This window comes from Arvicanthis niloticus, chromosome 4, assembly GCF_011762505.2.
Source record: "Arvicanthis niloticus isolate mArvNil1 chromosome 4, mArvNil1.pat.X, whole genome shotgun sequence".
Classification (NCBI taxonomy): Eukaryota; Metazoa; Chordata; class Mammalia; order Rodentia; family Muridae; genus Arvicanthis; species Arvicanthis niloticus.
This window is the reverse complement of record NC_047661.1, coordinates 38309894-38332304: the sequence shown is the minus strand read 5'-3', so window position 1 is coordinate 38332304 and position 22411 is coordinate 38309894. Positions and strand designations below refer to the sequence as shown.

At 42.8% G+C, this 22411-nt stretch overlaps 1 protein-coding gene across 3 annotated transcripts; it reads left to right on the top strand.

The window, feature by feature from the left end:
- The first annotated feature begins 2467 nt into the window (after positions 1 to 2467).
- On the top strand, positions 2468 to 22080 carry Sertm1 (serine rich and transmembrane domain containing 1). 3 transcript variants are annotated; one of them, XM_076932386.1, is made up of 3 exons: positions 2468 to 2816; positions 3300 to 3470; positions 19317 to 22080. In XM_076932386.1, the coding sequence occupies exons 1-3, from the start codon at positions 2618 to 2620 to the stop codon at positions 19382 to 19384; spliced, it is 438 nt and encodes a 145-aa protein (XP_076788501.1). In that variant the 5' UTR covers positions 2468 to 2617; the 3' UTR covers positions 19385 to 22080. The 3 variants fall into 3 exon arrangements, with proteins under 3 accessions (XP_076788501.1, XP_034356618.1, XP_076788502.1); XM_034500727.3 differs by having other exon boundaries at positions 2472 to 2816; positions 19317 to 22066; XM_076932387.1 differs by lacking the exons at positions 2468 to 2816; positions 3300 to 3470 and adding an exon at positions 3513 to 3667 and having other exon boundaries at positions 19317 to 22066.
- The last annotated feature ends 331 nt before the right edge of the window (positions 22081 to 22411 follow it).

The following is a 22411-nucleotide window of genomic DNA, read 5'->3' as shown; positions in this document are numbered from 1 at the left end:
TAAAACCCTCCTCGTAAGAGAAGAGAAGAAGAACCAGAGAGAAGATGAAGATGGCTGGGGACTGAGTGATCCATTTGTGTCCAGGCTGAGGGCCACAAGGATACCCAAGGATCTGGGAGAAAGGCATGCAGCAACTCTCTTAGAGCTTCCAAAGGGACCGCATGACATTTTGACATTTCCCGTTTAAAGCCATCCTGCCATTTCTTAAGTGACCACTGCTATACAAGCCTCAATAAACTAATGTTAACACAGTTTGGGGTGTGTAATGGAAAGCCTTGCAAAATGGGCATCAAAGAAAAGCAAGAGAAGTGCCCTACCTTATCACCAAAGAAAAAATAGAGAAAAGAAGCCAGCTTATGCTAATCTAGACAGAAATCTCCAGGAGGCCAACAATCCTCCTCCTTCTCTCTCTGAAACTCACAGGTCCTCTGCAGGGTTCTCAATGGAGACCTTGAACTAGAGCCACATGGAGAGTGGAAGCAGACTATGGAGCTGTGGCTGGAGATCTAGAAAGAGAGATGTTTGGGGACGACTGACCGAAGGCTGACAGGCTTAACTCTCCTCTTTGAGTGCTGAGTGTTTCCCGAGTGCTGTGTAAAAAAGGCCAGCTGTCTCATGACAAGATTTTTGATGGCATAAAGGACTTCTCTTTAGATGGTGAAACATTCCTATATATAACAACCTGATGTAATGGATATTGCTGCTCAGGAGGAGGATAGGTGAAAATGCAAGATAGAATTTACTGAACAGCTAGTGAGCAGGAGACTGTTCTAGTCTGCTTCTCAAAACGTGGGGAGAAAAGGGGTTGACGTATAGGTTACAGTCCATCCTGAAGGAATGTCAAGGTAGGAACTCAAACAAGACCCTGGAGGCCAAAACTGAAGCAGAAACTAGGAGGGAACATTGGTTATTGGCTTGCTCCTGAGGACTTGCTCAGCTAGCTTCTTATACAGCCAAGGACCACCTAATCAGGGTTAACACTGCCCACAGTGTCCTCTCACATCAGTAATTGAGCAAGAAACTGTCCCCATAGACTTGCACATAGGCAGATCTGATGGAGGCATTTTCTCAACTGAGGTTCCTTTCTTTGGGTTAATCTGCTTTGTGTCACGATGACAAAAAGGGCAACAAGCGCAGCCATCGATGACGTAACCGAATTCATGGAAGTGGCAAGTGAGCAAATGGGCGAGGTTTACCAACCAGGTTCGCTGGCACACACCAGTAACCCCAGCACTTGGGATGCTGAGGCAGATCATCATTTTGAGGTAGACTTGGGCTACACAGTGAGTCCCAGACCAGCCTGGGTTATAGAGTGAGACCTTGTCTCAAAACAAGCAAACGAACACAAACTAGGTGAGCTCTGGAGTACCAGTGTTGGAAGAGAAGCCTCTTTGAACTTGGTCTCTTGACAATACTCAGCCCTCCTACAGTTTTTATTTCATTCTAAATGAGATGGAGGCTCAGATAGACAAGACAATCAATACCTAAAGATTGCCTTGAACTCTGTCTCCACCTTTAGAGTGTTGGGAGTACAAGTATGCGCCACCATGCTGAGTTTATGTGGTGCTGGAGTGGACTCCAGAGTCTCTCTAGCTATGGGAGTAAGCCACCAACTGAGCTCGATGTACAGTTCCACTTCTGCATTTTAAGTGAGGTACAGGCAGACCCACATAGAAAAGACTCCCATGCCCAGGAGAAGCAGGGGAGACATACATAGCACAGCCTTTATCACAATGGTGCCTCAGAGTTGGGCCCAGTGCCTGTCTCTACCTGGAAAACCAATAAACGTGAACCAAAGCAGTGTGGTCCAGGAGCTAGGCATTGGTGAACAACGAGCTATCATGGAGATTTCCGCAGCCCAGTGCTCTGTTGATTGACTTTCGAGCAAAAAAAAAAAAAAAAAAAAAAAAAAAAAGGACGGGGGTGGAGGGGGTCTCTGGGTGAAAATCCATCAACAAAAAGTAACCAACACGCCCAACATGTCCCAGAGCGCAGTGCTTCAGACCACATAGACCAGGGAGCCAACTGGGTCTCTGAATGAATAAAAAAAGAACCCGAGACACCAAAGAAACCAAGCTTCTCATCTCCACTAAGCATCTAAAGAAGCCCAGGCGAGGAAGGCTCCTGTTCCAGCATTCCTTTATATGACTGTGACATTTATCCATGGAGACTTTTCTGATTATCTGTGTGACTGGCAGTCATAGAAACCATGGTCCTATTCATTCATTAGATGGTTTCTCAGACGACTGAGAGAGCGAGAAGGAGAAAGGCTGAATGGGGGAGAGGGCTGAGGTGAAATTCGTCACAGAAAGCAATGTCCCTTGCAGCTCGCCCTTTTGGACTGGAGGCTGCGCAGGACTCATAAAGACATAAGGGAAACTTTGACAGGAAGGGGATGCTTTCCCCTGCGCCTAGAAAAAAACTGAGGCCCACCACATATCCCCACAAAAGTTTACCACACCTGCCTTCCCCAGATGGGGCTCCCCGCGCAAACGCCTCCTCATCCTCCAACCAGGGTGTAAGCTCCTCCCTCCTCGGATCGCGGTGCTGTCCTAGCTCCAGAGCGCCTGGGCTGCCAGGCGGCGGGGAGTGGGCCTGGCTCTCAGCCATTGGTCGCATGGCCCCGGAGGGCGGAGGAACAGCGCAGAGCCCAGAGCATCCTGCAGGGTGCCCACTCCCATTGCGCTCGCTGCTTGTGCGCTCTGCTCGCGCTCCGCGCCCCCACGCGGTGCATTCCCTAGGATCGCCGTGGGGCGCACGTCGTCAAGACAGGGCCGCCGCCCCACCCCAGCGCCGGAGTCCAGATCCGCACATCAGTGAGCACAAGAGTGGGGAACTAAAACAAGCCGGTCACAGAGCAATGGCAGTGGGCTGGTCCCCAGAGAGGGTCGCCTAGGGCGGCAGTGGGGTTCCTTAGCTTTGGGATGCTTCAACCCGACTCTCCTGGGACTACTTGAGATTTGGCTCCTTGCTGTGGAACGTCTCCCGAATCTTTTCTTTTCTTAGCTGGACGCATCCTTAAGGTCCCGAAGCAGGCCGGGCAGCCCAGCTCGGGGTCTCAGGGGGACTGGGCCAGCCAGCTACAGCTGGATCCACCAGAGGCCGGGCAGGCAATGAATGTCCTTGGCCCTGGGATGACCTGCCTGGTTCCCGAGCTCAGGGAGTCAGGAAAGTCTGCCCTCGAGTCCGCGCTGCTGCAAAAGGCTGATTTCTCTGCGGGCAGTTTACACTTTGCCATACGTTTCTGATGCCTTTTGTGTGGTGTTTGAGGTGTGTGAGAGGTTTTCTTTTATTTCTAGGGTCATCTGTTCCTTCCTGGGGAGTCGCCACAGGCACATTGACGGCTGGGGTTTCTCTGTGCTGTATTCCCTTGAGTCTTCCCGTCTACTTGCATGCAAATTCGGATAAGTTCTTCCCGCTGAACTCCTGGGTTCTCCAGCGGAGCTTTCTTAGCTCCTCCCCAAAACCGAGTAAGTATGCACTCTCAACCCTTGCTTTCCCAGGATGCGAGACTGCCTGCAGTCCTGCGCCTCCCAGGCAAGCGGGAGGTACGCGCATTAGGGGCAAATGTTTGAGTTCTCATTGAGAAGGAAGAATAAGCAACTCGCCCTCTTCCTGAGAGCAGAGAGCCACATTCATTCGCAGAAACGTCTTGGTTGAAGACCAGGTTTGTGGACTGTGCCTGTGTGCTTTGCGTGGCCAGATGTCTGATTCAGCGGGCTCCCGCGGGTTTGGTGTCAGGGACTCCAGGGACTAGGTCTGTTTCTTAATGTCCTCCGTTTTTCTCTGCTGATTTGTTTTCCTGGGGAGAACGTTCTGCTGAAGCACTTCAGTTCAGCGGGTTTTCTCTCACAGTCCTATGCTTAGAGGAAGGTCAAAGCTATCCTGTGGGACATGGCTTCCGTTGCAGGTAGCCAAGGCAGGTGAATGGACAGCTGCTGGCCCTGATCTGAGGTCCACCCAGGATCACCCATAAGGATGTTCTAGGGTACTTTCCAGTTTCTATTCCGACATATTACTCAGACAACAGGAAAGAGCCACGACTCTTAAGTCTCCCTAAAATAGCTGCTTTTTCTGCCACCCTATTGCCCAATACAGTGTTCTTAAAACTGCATTAAAATCATAGCTAATTGTCTTAGCTGGCCAGCTAGATCACAAATAAGATTACTTTGTGATTTAGTCTATAGACGCGTCTCATATACCAGTCTGTAACTGAATGTGCTTCCGTTTTGCTGGAGATGCTTTCTGTCCCAGCGCCGACATACACACAACATTGTCAAGAACAAGTCTTGAAGTTGCCCAGTGGTGGGATTACAACCTGAATACCTTGAAAAGCTGTGAAAAGAGGAGATGGAGAAAGGCCACCCACTCCATTAATATTCTGGGGGCTTTAAACTCAGGAAGTGGATAGAGGATTCCCTTTTGTATTTTGAATTAGAGGGGGTGCTTAGTTCTCATCTTTATTTCCCTGTAAAAAAAAGCAAAGTTCCTTGAAAACCAGCTCAGAGCACATTCATAGCTGTCACTGAATAGGCTTGGTGGGACGGAAGATGGACTCTGTTCTCCTTTGCCTTGGTCAGCTCGGCTTACCAGATTTGACTGGATGTTTGTATGGCCCATGAATGGATCTGATGTTAAGAGGTAGCAACTACGCTATTGTACTTGTATAGTATTGTATTGTGGATTCGTCACCAGTGGATTCGTCTGCCAGCTTTCTGAATTTCTCTTCCTGTCTTCCTTTTTCTTACTTATTGAGGCAGATAAATGAAGGAGGAGGCAATTGGTCACCATGATTAATTGTGTGAGTGAGTCACTTAGTTATCATTCATTCTAAGAATGAAACATGAACCCATCCCAAGTAAAATCCTCTCATCTGGACTTGGTTTCCGGCAGAATCAGTTTGGAGTTCACTCGATGATAGTTCTAGACTCCCTCTTCTCCCTAAACTTGTATGTTAGCATTCCTATTTTATATGGCGATTTTTGCATTTAATTTATTATCAGGAAGAAAAGACAAGAGCAGGTCATGTTGTATCATCACATTTCTATACTAATATAAGGTGTTATAGGCCGACCTTTTTCTTGTATCATTGTTCATAGTGAAAGGCAAAAGAAAATAACAAAGCCCTTTGGTTAGTTCTTAGGCTAGAAAATCTAACGCAGACACTCAAGCTGTGAGTGCAAGGGTAGGCAGGACTCCTTTCAGACTAACTGTGCATGTGAAGGACCCAACAGGCTTGGTAGATGAGGTTCTGGACAAGCACATATGGCTTGTTCTTGATTTAAATTCAAGAAGTCTATCTGGGCGTTCACTGGCCAATTCAGATGCAGACATGTGGCATGACACAGAGCCAAAGTCTGTGCTCCTGAGCTCTGATTCTGATGTTGGAGATGTGCATTTTACGGCCAGCTATCTCCTGATATCAGAATTCCTTCTTCAGGAGTTCTCTAGGAATGTGACCATGCACTTTGAATCCAGTTTATCATTTAAAGAAGTTTGGCGTTGAAAAGTGTGAGAGAGAAAGAGACTGATCCCCAGCAGCCAAGAAACCACATCCACCCTGACTGCACCTCTGGTTTAAAATTGTACAACTCAGCCCAAAATGGTCTGAGTATGGCAGAGCTCTGAATTCTTATCAGGAATTGAACATGCCATTAACAGATCCAAGTTCTTAGCTGTTAAATTCCCATCTATTGTCTCATGTTAAGACAGAAGGTCAGTTCAGGCTACAGTCTGTATTGTGGGGCTGCTTGCTTGATACTTATATTATTGTAGACAGTAGTGAAAGACTCTGATAAATAGCCTATAATAATTACCAAAAGGGATCACTAACAGACTAAATTCAACTCCAGATGGGAAACAAAAGGAGATGTGGCTATCATTTTAAATTCAGAAGGATGTATGTGCAGACCTTACTCTGTATCTCAAAACTTAATTTTCTTGCTACAAATAAATCCTTTATAAAACACAGGGACAGTTCATGCATATTCTGAGTACTTGTGATTTTATACAGGATCATTCATTCGCTCAGTAAATATTCTTTTGCTCGTAAAAATAGAAGATAGGCTGTCTCTCCAGGAAGCTTCATTTTTTTTTTCCTTATTCTATCCTTTCATTCATGCAACCGTCTAGCAAATGCTCATCAGTCATGTGCAGGTACTTTCTGTGATGGTCTGCAGACATCAGGGAAGGTGAACTATTGGTCCTTTTGTCCGAGGATTCACTGTCTGTCAAGGCATACACACATGTAGATATATTGGTATACTGAAATGTATAAATGTGTATGGAGAGAATGCAGAACATAGTTTGAGAATGCAGAGCAGGGAGCCAGAAATTTGCATAAAGTAGGTGGGAATTATGAGATTAAACATAAGTACTGAAAATTTAACTGGGATGTTAGAGCAGTTTGGTTTGCTCAGAACATCATTCTTAGATGTCATGGGGGGGAACTGCATTGGATAAGTGACCTATGACTACATAGTAAAGAATATATAAATATATAAAATCGTGTCTTTTTAGATTTTTTTTAGTCAAGATGATGTATAAAATGTATAAATGCACAAGAAAGCAACCTTTTCCAGACACTGCAGGGTAGACACAGGAAATCACAGACACTGTGGCAGCTCGCACAAGACCTGCACAAGCTTAGGCCACACAAAATCCTAGCACAGAGGTGGAAAGTGGGCACAGAGTCCCACCCCAGCTAAAAGTATTTGCAGATAATAACTTCTGGGAGAGGGAAACTGGATTTCTTCAGTGGAGTGACACTGGGCGCATCAGCCTTGCTCCAGGGCAGGCCTCATGGCTGGGAGCACTTAGCCAACACAAAACAAACTTTATGGTTTTTAGTGGTGGGTTGTTTTTTTTTTTTTTTCATTTCATTTTTGTTTTTAAAAGAGAAGAAACATGATGTCGGATGAACTGTGAGGATAGATCTGGGAGATGGGAAAGAATATAGTAAAAATATACTGTATGAGATTCTCAATAAATAAGATAGGAAAATAAATGTGTATGATTGTACACACATATTGACAGTATTTTATCCTTTCCTGTATGTAGTAATTAGTGACTGTTTATTGAATGAATGTTGAAAAGAATTGCTTTTCTGCACAAAAAAAAAAAAAAAAAAAAAAATAGCCTTAACCCTAATTTGTATGATGGGCTGGGTTTTTTTTTTTTTTAAATTTTAATCTACTTTTAATATCATTATCGCCTGTCACCTCTTTCCTCAGAAACCATTTGTCCCTATTAAAGATTTTTTTCTTGTACTGTGGCAGCTCATCACATGATGAATTATATTTTTGGCTTTATTTACTGGTAGATCATTATGCTAATTTTTAACATCCCAATTCTTAGTGAACATATTACACATACAATATATGTAACTGTTATCCAGAATTAGGTTTCTTAGCAGTCATGTTCTTGGAGACCCATCACAAAATCTGATGTCACAGTAGAGTGTGATGTTGTATTAGTCATGAAAAAAAAATGGATTAGGAGGCAGTGGCAAAGCTCACAATGAGTATTTACCCACTGTTGGTGTTAAATGCCACCGGCATCGGCGAGGGCTAAAGGCCGTTGCTCTGATTACTCGGGGACTCTTACACAGTCACTACCACAGAGAAAGGGGGGTGGCAGCTCTTACTCTGGACATGTTTCCTGTCATGACAGATGTCACAATTTCTACATTTCTGGAGCCCCATACAAGTGATATGGTGGTCACTCTAAATTCAGACAAGGTGAGAACACTACAATAGACACAGAAGGAGGGGTGATGAGCCTTTCCTCACCAGTGATTCGAGGTCTCAGAGGATCTCTCCCCATTCTCAGCCCCCTGAAGAAATGAAATATGATGAATATAGACCTTGAACACATAGGGAATTGACACTGATTCCAACCCTGCCTCTAAGTTCATGGGTGACTTGTAACATCTGTTTATAAAAGGAAGGGTTTAATAATAACTACATTTAAGGGTCATAAAGATGAAGAGACACATGGGAATAGTCTCTCTCTCTCTCTCTCTCTCTCTCTCTCTCTCTCTCTCTCTCTCTCTCTCTCTCTCTCTCTCTCTCCAGAACCAATGCATGTTGCTCATCAGCAAATTCTTTCAGCTAGCACCCATGTGGTACTACTGTCTTTTTCTCCTTTCTCCTAGAGATGCCCAGGGTTTACCTCCCATTTCCCATCATGCTCTGGAGTCTGCCCTTCTATACACCCCCTGCCTCTTTCTTCTACTTCACAGAATTCTTCTGCGTATTGTGCCCCTGCAGGTCAGCCCACAGCATTGAATAAGAAAGAACAAAGAACAGGTAATTATGGCTAAATGTGTCTCTGGCCAAGACCATTTCTTTCTATGAATAAGTAAGGCAATGAGCCTGTAGAAAAGATTGCTCTTTAAGGCCTCTATTTGAGAACCATATTTGTTTATATTTTAGAAGAATATACAACTATTTTGCATAGGTCACCTATACAGCAGTCTGTTTTCTACAAATAATTCTTGGTTATTTTTCAATTTTGCCTTCTTAGATGTCAAAGTTGAAGTATGTTCTTGGGAAACTGAGCCAACACTTGTTTTTTACTTCCATATTGCACTTGGCAGAGTCTGGTCTTGGGTTATTATCTAAAATGACAACAAGCTGCTGAGAGCTCGAGTTCTTCCCACATTTGATAGACAGCCTGACGTATCATTTTGTTCAGGATTACAAGGGATTTGTTGAGATTTTCTTTGAGAGATTTTGTTTTAAGCGAGACTTTCTGAGCACATGAGAGGGAGACAGACAGACAGACAGACACAGAGAGAGAGTACAGGCAAGTTCTACTACTCTGCTCACACAAAGGAGGAGCAGGACCTCAGAAGCCCGTTGTGAGAACACACTTCCCTGGTGAACTAGCATCTTCTATTCCCTGCCTTTCTGCTCTAGGCCGAGATCCAGGCAAAAGAATATCCATCTCATATTGTAGGGATGATGATATTTATAATTTACATCTCATATCCAACTTGTCTAGTCTGCATCATTTCAGAGTACCTTTCTGCACCTTTATATGATCAGTGGTAACTGGAAAGCACACTTCTCAAATCAATACTCCCAAGTATCCAATTTACAGGCACATCTGGAGTTGACTAGATTCAGTTTATTAATCATCTACAAGCCCCTTGTTTCAAAGAATTCTGACCCTAGACTGTAGAGGACATTGTGGGGTGATGTTTGTTCTCCTACCACACTGGAGAACCTGCCCAAACCTGGATGATCCAGGAGATGGTTACTAGTTAGGGATTGTGAGAAACCTGAGTGCTTTGATTTGTAAAACTTGCTGTTTGCAGCCTGCGTGTTTTCTTTTGCTGCCTAGGTAACGGCTCTATTTCTGTCTAGTTTATCTACTACTGTTATTTCCCAGGTCTCTGAGCCTGGACCTTAGTAGCTACTGTGGGCTTTCCAGAAGCTTCTTAGAGTCCATCTGCTCTATAGGACTAGGATGTTTTCATAGAGCTGCCTTTGCCTTCGTACTTAAGCTACAGGACCTTAAATATTGTAGCTGCCTCTGAAGATGACAGATGATAACAGGAACTTACCTGGATTCTCTAATCCAGAGGGACCACGGGACAGTCATGCTCACTGCAGGCACCTGTGCAGTAGGGGCATTGTGAGCTAATGGTAGTAGCAGAGGGCTGAGCTTCTGATGCTCACTGAAATACCCTGCTCCCATCTTTGGATCTCTTTTGAAGCTTCTCACATTTGGGCTGAATTTCAGCTTATTTTCTACGAATGTTTTCTTGAAATATTTCAAAAAATCATGAAAACTTGCAAGAGTCCTGACAGTGAATACCCATACATCAGATTAGAGAAGCTAGTTTTTTTAAGGCATTGACACATTTGATCCATCATATTTCTATGCATGAGGACATGCATTCATTCTTGTGTTACTTGAAGATTACCTGACAATATGGCTACCTATTTTAACATAGTATTCCTAAGAATACTTTCTTATATTACATCTGGAAATTTACTATTGATGTAATCTAACATGTAGTCTTTATTCGAATTCCTCAGCTTGAACCATCTTCTATGTTTAGTTCAGGCTGGCCTTGAACCTATAATCCTTCTGCCCAACTCTACATAGTGTGAGGACTACAGATATGTTTCACTATCTTGGATCTTTAATGTTTTTTGTAAAAATGCTTTTTTAAATTTTAATTTATCTAAAAATCCATCAAGAATTCTGCATTACATTAAGGGTAATAAATGTTGAGATTTGGGTCTTTCTTTATGCTCAGTATTCAGATGGAATAAATCATGTCATGTGACTAAAACTGAATGCTTCCAAAAACTTAGCTGGTGCAAGCTGGCAATTACTAAGCATTATTCTTCTTAAATGCCCATTTTTTCCACAAAAAAGCTTCATCACACTTTGAGTGTCAGCCATAGAGGACTGGAAGAATGAGGGAATTCATTTGGCAAAATGTATCTGTATGTGTCACACTAAATACTTGGCTAATATCCAGATAACATGTGCAATTTATATAATATATAACCAACTCAGTTCTACTTGTAGCTGCATTACAAGAGAAGATGGTTCATTAATTCAAGTAAATGGTAGATCTAAGTTGTAAGTACATTAAGTCAGACTCTGTGAGCTTGGGTCCCTGTTGAGCAATTCGAGATACATAACATTTATACACCCTTGTGTGCTTTTAATACATTGATGCTTCACTTTGAACAAATGCAGGAATGTATGTGTAAAGATATGGAAATGAAAAGTGGCCTGGTAAACTGGTCTGTTAGTGCTAAAGCCCTCTGGAGACAAACTGAACTACCACCTGACTTTCAATTTGTGCTTATACATGTAATTTGATGGATCAATTATGGCTTTTAGTATGAAGGGTATTGTTGTAAGCAAAACTAAAGAACTAGATATATTTGATAATTTTTATTCCTTCTCTGTGCCTCAATTATCAAGATATTTTAAGTGGATATAAATTTGGAATCTTTGTTAAAATAAATGAACTGTTCAGTAGCCATACATTTTGTATACTGGAAACACACACACACACACACACACACATACACACTCAAATAACAATAAACACTTAAAGGATCACACACAAACAGAAATAGAGTCATTAAATATCTTACCTGGGATGTACATGAGGAATATAGGGAAATAGGGTGAAAGGGAAGGAAGATCACAATAAACTCTGGACTGAAGAGTGTGCCTGTGTGTGTGTGTGTGTGTGTGTGTGTGTGTGTGTGTGTGTGTGAAGTGTGTAGCTGTGTGGGTTTGCGAAGAGTGTCTGTGTGTGAAGAGTGTATCTATGTGTGTATGTGTGTACCTGCCTAAGTATGAAGAGTATGCCTCTGTGTGTGTGTGTATGAAGAGCATGCATCTGTGTGTGTGAAGAGTGTGTCTGTGTGTGTGTGTGAATGAAGAGTATCTGTGTGTGTGAAGAGCATATCTCTCTCTCTCTCTCTCTCTCTCTCTCTCTCTCTCTCTCTCTCTCTGTGTGTGTGTGTGTGTGTGTGTGTGTGTGTGTGTGTGTGTAGAGTGTGCCTGTGTGTAAAGAGGGAATTAGTGACAGAAACTAGGAAGGAAGGGTGGCATGGCAGGGAGTGAGATATAACAACACCATACTCTCCTCAGCATCCTGCAGCTGTCCCCTTCTAGGAATCTGCATAGATTTAGGGTGGACTCAGCAACTGTAGAAACACTAATTCTCCAAGCTCTTCCCTGTTCCCCTAGAGCAGCCTAGGGGACACAAAGTCCCTGAAGTTGAAGGATATCTAGCATTGGTGTGAAAAGAATATACAAACTTTATGAGAACATTTTTTCTAGATATAACATTCAATGAGGAATGTTTAAAGCATACCTTCAAAGGAAAAACCTATTTTGAGTAGAAATTATCTTACAGTTGTGGTTACCTGCACAAGAATCACACAGGTAGGGGGAGGTGATCTCCAGGCCTAAGCCCTTACTGAGGAGCTATCGGCAGATAATAGCTGCTCAGAGAGGAACAATATTTCTTCTTAGAGGATGTGGCCACTGGTAGGTTTCCCATGATGCAGTGGGTGGCCTTACACTCACATGCTAATTAATTGAACTTAGTGGGTTATCAAGAGAAAAAAAAAGAAGCGGTGAAGTTGGGAGGGGATATGTTGGTGGAGAGATGGGAGAGGTGGGGAAAGATGGAGGTGGAGATGAGAATAGTTTATTGTCATACATACATATATGTACTGTCATAGCACATATATGAAAGTCTCAAGGAACTAAAAATTACTATAAAATGATTTTAACTGAGAAGGTAAAATGGTACTCATCGAGAAAGGTCCTGTCACAGCATGGCTTAATGTGAATTACTAAAAGCACATTCAGATTTTATAAAGATATGCAAGACTTTTTGTATACTAATACTATGGTTTAAACAATCCTAACAACTTTGAGGATAATTTTTTTTCTGAACACACCTATAAAAACTGAAAATGATCAGAGATGGGTGTGAGGAAAAAACAGAAGAGAAACCCCTCTTTAAAATGGTACTAGCATCCTGAAAGGCAATCTTGGCTTTGACAGCTCTTCTTCCCCAGGTTTGTTTCAGCTTTGCCTGTGATCAAGTCATTACCTCCACTTTAGCTTTTTCTGTAAATGCTCCGTTTAGCTGTGACCTTCTTCCCTCTCCCTGAAGTGACTTTCATCAGTCTGCTGCTTCCTAACTAGCCCATGCCCCACTTGACCTTGACGTTGATGCTTTTCTCTTTAGATGTGGTCCAGGCACTGCATGCAAGGCACACTCACAGGTGTGGGGATTTTTCTTCTTGATTTTTTTTCCCAAACCCATGAAAGAATCATAAAAATGCTATGCCTGAGATAACCTTTGGGGGTGGGGGGCTCTTATGTTTTAATCTAAGCAGTTGCCTATTTAAATCAGCCATCTGTCTTATTGCAAAATTCTAGTAATTTGGAAATAATTATTCTTGCCAACACAGTGATTTAGATACAAAATCTTTTCATGGAGCATAAATACACTAAAAATTTATTAAGAGTAGTAGTTTCATCTTCTCCCCTAAAATATTGTTATGCAAATGCAGAGGATTTACACCTAAATATTTATACCTAAATATTTTATAACATCTCTGATTCCATTCTGCTTTGTATATCAAAAAAAGTATATTTTTGATATTATATCTTAAATGAATAATTTCTAAAGTATTTAGGACAAAATTCATTGTCTAACAAAGCATTGTTGATCTTATTAAGTTTTAATAGTACTTTTATTCCTTTTAAGTGTGCGTGTGTGTGTGTGTGTGTGTGTGTGTGTGTCTTTGTTAGTATTTGCACATGAGTACAGCCTGAGAAAGCCAGAAATGTGAGATCCTCTGGAAATGGAGTTACAGATAGTTGTGAGTCACATGACATGCATGCTGGAAGCCAAACTCAGATCCTCAGCAAGAGTAATGCATGCTTTTAACCACTGAGCTATCTTTCCAGGCTCCACGTTTATGTTCATGTCCATTCATTCATTCATTCATTCATTTCTGAGTAAATGTCTTGACTCTGAAAATACCTTGGGTGGATAGGAGATTTGGTTGAGGGGGATACACTGAAGATAAACTGGATCCAGAGTTGCCCTAGAATTAATTTGAAAAATAAATCACTGACCCAAAGCTTTCCTGATGATGTTGCAAAAGTACAATGGGAGTTTTCTGATTATTCATTTGGCATGAGAAAGCAGAGGACTGTGAATTTTAATTTTCCATTGCACCCTATCCAGTAGGAACCCATGAATTCCAGTGCACTGTGCAGAATTCCCAGTCTCTTCTCATAAGGTGTCCCTCTAGGTCACTGCTTCCCAACCTTCCTCTGCTGCAACCCTTTAATACAGTTCCTCACATTGTGGTGACCCCCAACCATACATTTTTGTTGCTATTTCATAACTGTAATTTTGCTACTGTTATGAATATATTGTAGTGTAAATACTTTTGGAGACAAAGGTTTGCCAAAGAGGTTGCAAACCGTAGGTTGAGAACCATTGATATAACTCAATGGTTGATAGTCCCTAGATGCAATGGATTTCCTTAGCTGGGATTTGATTTTTATCGGACAGATACAATGATTTATGATGAAAGTTCATGCAGAATTTTACACACATACTGTTCTGATCAGTAAGAACACTTCTGAAATAGGAAAACATGTGGATCGCTGAATCAGCTTTGAGTAGGCATAGCTCATTACATCAAAGTAAAATTTACTTTGATGACTGCAAGCCTAGGTCTGTGTTTGCCACTGAATTCAAATAAGGACTTTCATTTGGTGAGAGTGGTGGAGAGAATTATGTTCAGCACCCACCTGCTCCCCCAATCTTTTAGGACCTAAAAACCAAAACGAAGAGAAAGCATTAAAGAGAAGGTAATTACAAAAGGTGAAGAAATGGCTGGAAGGCAAGTCTTTTACAATATACCTTTTTTTTTTTTTCCTAATAAGCCGAAGACAGCTTTACTCAGATGGAGTAAAATCTCTTCTAGATCCTGATTGTTCCTAACGTCCTGCAGAGAAGGATAACTGATACATCACCTGAAACCATCAACTGTGTTACAGTAGCAAATTTTATATCTCTGTGGGGAAGTATGCCACTCACATGAGTGGCATACTTTTTACATAGCTCTAAACTGCTAATGCCCTGGGAGGATCACTTTTTGGTATGGTACTGCAGGACTCGGTACTGATGAAATGTTGACTTAACTTTGTTGATCATAATAGCTAAGTAACCTTTTTATGAAAGGACCACAAAGATACAAAGTAGCTTGTCCCTGTTTTCTAACAACAACAAAACTTTAAATACCTCTTATTCACACAGAAATTTGAGTGGCAACCTCAGAGCCCGGCACTCCTGTACCACACTGGAAGCTGACTCGCAGGCTGAATTTCATAAATCCCTGTGTTAGAATTCAGGGCACATCAAGTCTCTGCTCATGTGTTGCCTTTCCTCCACAGAGCTCCCGATGTGTGGTGTGAGAGAACTCTAAGACGAAGGCTGGTCAATTCTTTTCAGAAAGGATGTAGGGATAAAGTCACACACTACAGTTAAGTTCTTCCGAATCACCTCAATCCCATGGGTATGGAAGTGTACGCCAGCTCTCAGGAGCTAAGACGGGGGAATTTTTCATTCAAAGCCAACCCAGGCAGTATAGTGAGACTATCCCAAAATATAAAGGAAAAAGTGAATTTATAATCTTGATAGCCACCTCATGGGAATAAAAAGTCCCCACTGTCTAAGAGGCTGGGTGTGGTGCCAAGTGAGTAGAAAAATCTTGTCTTGTATGTGCTGTCCTGCTGCCCCCTCTACCACTGGGCTCATGGAGAGAGATAGAATGTCCCAACTTGCTCACTTTTTAGTAGCCTTTGGTATGTTTCTTCCAGGGACAAGGTTTTATTCCAAGAATCAAAGAAAGAATTGGTTGACCATGAGCCATCTTATTTTCCCTTCAATTTTTTTTTTAAAAGTCCGTTGTCTGAGAATGACTTTGAAAAAAAAATCAACATCTGCATGAATCTCAGTATGACCTAAGTATGACTTGAGCACCACTGGATAAAGCGTTTGCCAGAGAGCAAGAGGACCCTTCAGTTCTTTAAAACTTCAATAGGTAAATGAGAACTGATGTAACCAAATTAAAAGCATCTCCAATGATGCACATACTCAATTGTTTCAGGGTAGAATAATGGATCAAATTTGGAGTGTTGTCATGTTACATTAAGAAGCAATCTGGAAATGGTACTCAGTTTGTAATATTAGGAAGAGAGCTTTCAAAGTGGAAGACATTTCACTGCAAAAACTGAAAAAAGACACAGATTCCTCTGCTTTGTTTTCCACCACCACCCTGAGGCCACACGGGAGACTGGGTGCTTTCCCATAGCTTCTTACTGTTCTCTCTAAGCTGTTCTATAGACAGCTGAAGCTTCCAGAGATGAAGGTGACCTTCAGGACAGTTACTCTGAAAAGAGAGACCTTTGTCATAACAGGGTCTCTAGACAATTATCAGCCTTGCCACTGACATCCTGGTACCATGGTGATGTGGCCTGTGCTTCCAGCCACTGCATTAGAAAATGATACTAATTTCAGTGGCAGAAAAAAGCAGCTTGAGGAAAACCAGCCAATTCTAGCTAAACTCATGACCTTATGTCAGACCTGTGAGATTGTAAGAGACCACAAAGCACCACTGTCTTTCTAGACCTGTGAAAGAAACTGTCCACTTATTGGAATTTTACCTAGGAAGATCTCTGTCTGTCTGTCTAGTCTGTCTTCTTCTTCTTCTTCTTCTTCTTCTTCTTCTTCTTCTTCTTCTTCTTCTTCTTCTTCTTCTTCTTCTCCTCCTCCTCCTCTTCCTCCTCCTCCTCCTCCTCTTCCTCCTCCTCCTCCTCTTCCTTCTCCTTCTCCTCCTTCTTCTCTCTCTCTCACTCTCTCTCTTTCTCCCTCCTTCCCTCCCTCCCTCCCTCCCTCCCTCCCTCCCTCCCTCCCTCCCTCTCCTTTGATCCCTTTCCCTCCCTCACTTCCTTCCTCTCCCCTCCCCTTCTCTCCTCTGCCTAGGGTGATTATGAGAATGGAACCATCTTGACACAGGCCTAACTAGAGTGGAGGGAAGATGAGCACTGTGGTACAAGTAGAAAACTGGTCTGTCAAGAGTAGCTGTGAGGCCGGTATATTGGCACAGTCCTTTTATCCCAGCACTCATGAGGCTGAGGCAGAAGGATGGAAAGCTTGTGGTCAGCCTGAGACATACAAGACCCTGTCTTAAAACCAAAATCATAAGCTGCTAGGATCTAATTACCCAAGTCTTGTCATTTGTCTTTTTCTATCCACTATTGAGGAAACCAAGAATACAGTTGAAGTATGGGTCTGGGTACTTCTCTCTCACCGTGTAGCTACACACGCTGAGTAAACCTCAGTGTGTTTGCAGCCCAGTTTTGCATCTGTAAAGTGGGTCATCCTTACCCTACCTGCACTGGAAAGTGTTTTGAGGCATAGAGGGTGCCCAGTCATTACCTTCTTTGCTCACTCCAGAAGAGGAGTGTAGTACAGGCTTTCCTACCAGGACAACAGAAGAATGAAGAGCAGATGCTAAGAGGTGGAGCTTCACAGAAGCCTGAAGCTAGGACTTACCTTCTACCTACAGCTCATGCCCTTGTCAAATGAGCTAGCATCTACACACATCCTGTTTCCTCAGTTACACCTTGGTTGTACCAAGACATCTGGTGTCCTCTATTGGGCAGCTATCCTAATTTTCTATTCTTGAATCATGCTGCCTCGGAGACCACTTCCTGTAGTCCCCAGAAACGAATGGCTGGATTGTTAAGAGGCTGGGGGTTTTCAACATCAGTGTGACACATTGGCACCCCTCTGCAGTTCCTTTGGCCATTTTTATAATTTTAAAGATTATTAGGAACCTGGAAAAGGCTAATAGAATTAAAAATCACCAGGCAAAGCAGAGTGACATCTATTTATTTTTCAGAACTAGTAAAACATAGTTCTAGCCCACTGTGAGGCACTCACCAAGACTCATTCCTTTATGTAAAACCTGACAGGGTCAGCCCTCTATGAGGTATCTCCCATCCAGGGATCATCAGTCCTGGCCACAGAAGCAAGTGTGGCCACTCAGAGCCACACTTCAGCCACTTAATTAGATTTGGAGAAGAGAAGACAGGAGAGTTCTCAGATAAAATGTTGAGCAGTGTTTAGAAGGGAAAACCATGTCACTCTGAGATGTAGAAACTTATAGAAAAATGGCCTTGTTCCAGAAAGAACTAATAAGAGGCTCTTTAGTGGATCTGAAGAAAGTTCTGGAATTTTCTACCTGGAGGGATATTCTTTCTTAAAGCTACCTATGTCTCTCACAAAGTGAAGAACTTTCTTTGTACCAGAGTAACAGGAAAGCACTCCATTTCCGTACTCCTTAACATACACACATACACACACACACACACACACACACACCACCACCACCACCACCACCACCACCACCACCACCACCACCACCACCACCACCACCACCATCAGTCCCACTGAGTGTTTCTCTTATGCACATGTGTTTGGACTGAACATTTGAAATGAGTAGCTCAGTGTGCTCAGCCATGGAGAAGACCTATTTCTCTCTGTCTCAGCAGCCACAGATCCCCTGTATCTCTTCATTTCGGGTTGTGGCCTTATGAGATTTCCCCACCCACATTAGCAAGTCAGTTGGGGTTGTCACTGTGTAACTTTCCTGTTTGTTGAACTTTCCTGTGTGCAGTTTCCCTGCCGTATATAGAAGGCAGTGCCTCAGCAGATGCACCTGTCCTCTGCTTCTCTGCCTCTCTCACACACAATCTTTCTGTTCCCCTTCTGCGATGTTCCCAGACCTTCGGTTCAGGGGTTTCACTGTAGAAGTGGCAAGCGTGACTATGCACCCCATGACCGCTTATTCTCTGGACTTTGAGCAGTTTGTGGATCTCTGTGGTAGCCTCCAACAGAAATATTCTTAAGGAAACACTGCCTGTTTGCTTACACTCTAACGAAGCTACTAGCATGTTCCTTAGCTACCCTGTATACTAATTCCCTTTAGGGATTCCAGTCCCCCTTCAGACTTTCAACCAACTGATAGGAATGTAACTGCCATGATACTGAAATTCTTTTTTTTTCTCTCTCTCTGAAAGTTAGGGTTTGAGTGGATATGTAAGGGGTATGATGAGTAATTTGAGTCTCAGACTGGACTCTTTTGCCAGCAAACCCTGTACCCTCTCCATCATTTGGAGGGAAGCCAACCCCTTCTAAGCTATGTGTATATAAGAAGTACTCAATATAAAAAGAGTTACCCTTAAAGAAGCAACATATAAGGATGGCCCCTGATCTCATGCCAATGAAATTTTATTGATAAATCAAACCATTAGACAAAAGGCACACTGGGTCTTGTGTTGGTCGTGTGTGGGGCTGATTTTTGTGGAGGAGGGGCTTCTGAATCTGAACTCTGGGTTCCTACCTCAGAGCATCCACTTGGAGCATCACTACAATCACAATGGGGCAGCGTAGGTTTTTTTTTTTTTTTTTCCTTTCTCTTTAGTTCCTGAGAAACCTGGCACCTACGCTTCTGTGAAGGGAAAATTGAAGCTCATTTTTATACCTCATTTATAATGAAAAGACATAAATATTGTTTGTTTCTTGGGGAAATGTTTCATTCTTTTCCTTCCCTGGCGGGTTTCATAATTAAGCCTTCCTGAAAGAAAAACTAAAACTGAGATTACAGATGTGTTATTTCCTGGCTAGTGCACTGAGCAGTGTGCATGTGTTGTTTCCGCAGTCTCGGTGGACAAGTGGTCCCTGCTGTCGCTGCCTGTGTTTAAAAACCAAGACGGTTTGTTGTGCTGACATCCCAGCCTGTGATTTCTGCTGCTGCCGGCACGAACGAGCAATGCCAGTTTCACGACTCTTGAGCCCTGTGTGAAACTCGGACGCGGACACAGACGAACTTTTGAGCACGCCTGCTCACGCCTCCCCGCTTCGTAGAGATGTCGGAGGCTGACCCTTCATCTGGATTTGCCGGAAGTGTGGAGAATGGAACTTTCCTGGAGCTGTTTCCCACATCGCTGTCCACGTCGGTGGACTCATCCTCAGGCCATCTGTCCAATGTCTACATCTATGTCTCCATATTCCTCAGCCTCCTGGCTTTCCTGCTTTTGTTGCTGATCATCGCTCTCCAGAGGCTGAAGAACATCATCTCCTCCAGCTCCTCCTACCCCGAGTATCCTAGTGACGCTGGGAGTTCTTTCACCAACCTAGAAGTGTGTAGTATCTCCTCTCAGAGGTCGACGTTTTCCAACCTCTCATCCTGAAGGAAACGGGTCGATATTCCAAATGAGAGCGGCTTCAGTTTCTCCATACTGAAGAAGGTATTGCTTCATGAGAGAAATAACCATTTGGATAGACCTGTTTTCCTCCTTCATTTTGTAATTCCTTTTCTGCTCAGGATGTGCTTCATTTGTAAAAAGAGGAGCCAATGCTGATGGAAATGCAGGTAAACTTTGAGGCATGGGATTCCACACAAAGTCCTTGACCTACCTGGAGTCTGCTCAACACTGTGTTGGACACCTCGGATTCAGACTGCAGGGGATGCTGGGAAGAGACACTTCCACTCTGACTCTCTTACAAAAGACCTGAAACTAACTGAGCGAACAGAAACTGGAACCCAAGTAGAGACTATTTAGAAGATATTTTCTGTATTTAAAAGATAAAGCAGAGACGGGGGCAGAGACAGACAGACAGATAGACAGACAGACAGACAGAGAACTTATATTTAACATATAACATTTCCAAAAGGAGGTTAAAATAGGCTAAACGTTTTTATTTAATTTCACCTTAGCAAATGTCACACATGATGAGCAGAAGTCACTTGGGACTATTCTGGGGGTCTGGAAAGCTTCAGTGGCACAAGGAAAATGTGCCCTGAAGCAGTTTGCACTGCTTTCTGCTCCTGGGTTTCCTCCTGGCTGCTGTTGCAGTCAGAATGCTCTCTAGCTATGGAAACCTTTGTGACAGTCGCTGTTGCTATTACTAAGTGAAGCCCAGAGGAGGCACAATTCATTTTAATTCCCTTGCTACTGTTTCCGTCCAGTAGGAATTAAATATCAAGACATATTTGTTCTGTCATGTTTTATACAGAAATACTCTTAGCATTTATGTGCTCCTTCACTGAGTTTGTCTTTAAAGCTTTACTGCAGAATAACATGGTCTCTAAGGTGTCAAGTGTGTGCTCAGGTGACTTCACAAACCTTAGGAACTGTGTCACTAATAGTCGTGTCATACTCCACGAACGAGGTCTATCTCTGATGATTTCTTTATGTTGACACAATACTCTGGATCTCTAAGTTGTGAGATTATGCTAAAAGCTGCAGACATTGCAGTCGGGTAGCTGCAGAAACTTCAGTGCTACTGGGTGCTGCTATCCGGAGGTCAACCATGGGTGTCCATGAGACGAGGCCCAGCTGTGAGCAAAAGCAAAGGTTGTGCAGGAAATTGATCAGACCCAATGGCAGCTTCTACAGATAAGAATTTAAATTCCAGTTTTAAAATAAATGGTCCGCAGACTGAACACTGAGCTGAATAACCTGAGTGCCACTGTGCCAACATACAAGTCTAGGGCAAAGTAGTTATTCCCTGCTCACAACATTTAATAATCTTAAAAGCTGGAACACCCACACACCCTGGGATGGGTTGTACAGTCAGGACTCCCTGGGGACTGGAATGGGAGAAAGAGGTAAACATTTTACAGGCCCTGCATGACATCCTAGACATGCTGAGGGTTGAAACCCGTAAAGAAGATTAAAAACCACTTCTTTCTCTTTTTTCTCCACAATCAAATCAGGACACACTTGGATATTTACATATCAAAAGTATCTACAGACACCATCAGCCCAGTACAGATGCTGCCCTACAACATGTAATGAGAAGTTTGTGTCACCTGTCATGAAAAGTGTGACTTAATACATAGTGAAATCTTTGATTGCAGAAGTTCTGCAGTTTGGGTGGTTATTGTCATTCTCTGAGTATCTATAGGCACATGTATTCATGTAAATATGTACACACGATGTTTGCACAGACACATGGATGTGTGCGTGTGTTTCCACAGAAAAGTTGAGGGACAGCTATCAGGAACTCAGAATCACCTGCAATATCACCTCTACTCTTCTGATTATTTTGGTTCTAAGGTTATTTGGGTAAAGAGATTTTAACAAATAAAAGGACAAACATCCCAAATGACAGGCCAACCTGATCAGGTCCTGTCCTGCAGAGGTAACTATATATTTTTTTTCTCCTGGAATAGACTCAAAGACTTTAGAGAGCAAAACTACCTAAGTCAAATTCACTTGTCTCTCTGCAGGCGGGCTCCCCTAGCTAGCCACATGATTCTTGCACCTGGAGATAAAAGGCGTAATTAGTGGTAGGATTCAAAGATGGAAAACAGGCATCACCACTAAGCATTGTACAAGTTGGGAGGAATCTGTCTTGTGGAAAATGCTCAGAGAGACTGGAATGCAGGTATGCAAATAAAGAAGTGGAGTCTGTTGAAAGCCTGGCTTCTTGTTTTGTTCAGCAATTTAGTCTCCTAAAGAAGACACTTTGCCTAAGAGTTCTAAGTATATCTATAGACTCTATAGCTATGTAATATCCATATATTAAATGCCTATGGGGATTGGAGAAATGGCTCAGTGGATAAGAGAACTTACTGATTTTCCAGAGGACCAAAATTCAAGTCCTAGAACCAATGTTGAGTGGATCACAACCTCGCTCCAGGGGATTTAACGCTATCTTCTGGCCCTCTCAGACACTCACATACACATGGCAAACACATGCATATACATGTGCTTTCTATACCATGTATCTGTGGAATGTGTGGGC

Excerpts from the sequence above, each read along its gene's own strand:
- Sertm1 (XM_076932386.1), top strand. The coding sequence starts at position 2,618 with ATGGCCCCGGAGGGCGGAGGAACAGCGCAGAGCCCAGAGCATCCTGCA. Across the intron at positions 2,817-3,299 it reads GAGTCCAGATCCGCACATCA|GGTCATCTGTTCCTTCCTGG; the intron begins GTGAGCACAAGA and ends TTTTATTTCTAG. Across the intron at positions 3,471-19,316 it reads TAGCTCCTCCCCAAAACCGA|TCTCGGTGGACAAGTGGTCC; the intron begins GTAAGTATGCAC and ends TTGTTTCCGCAG.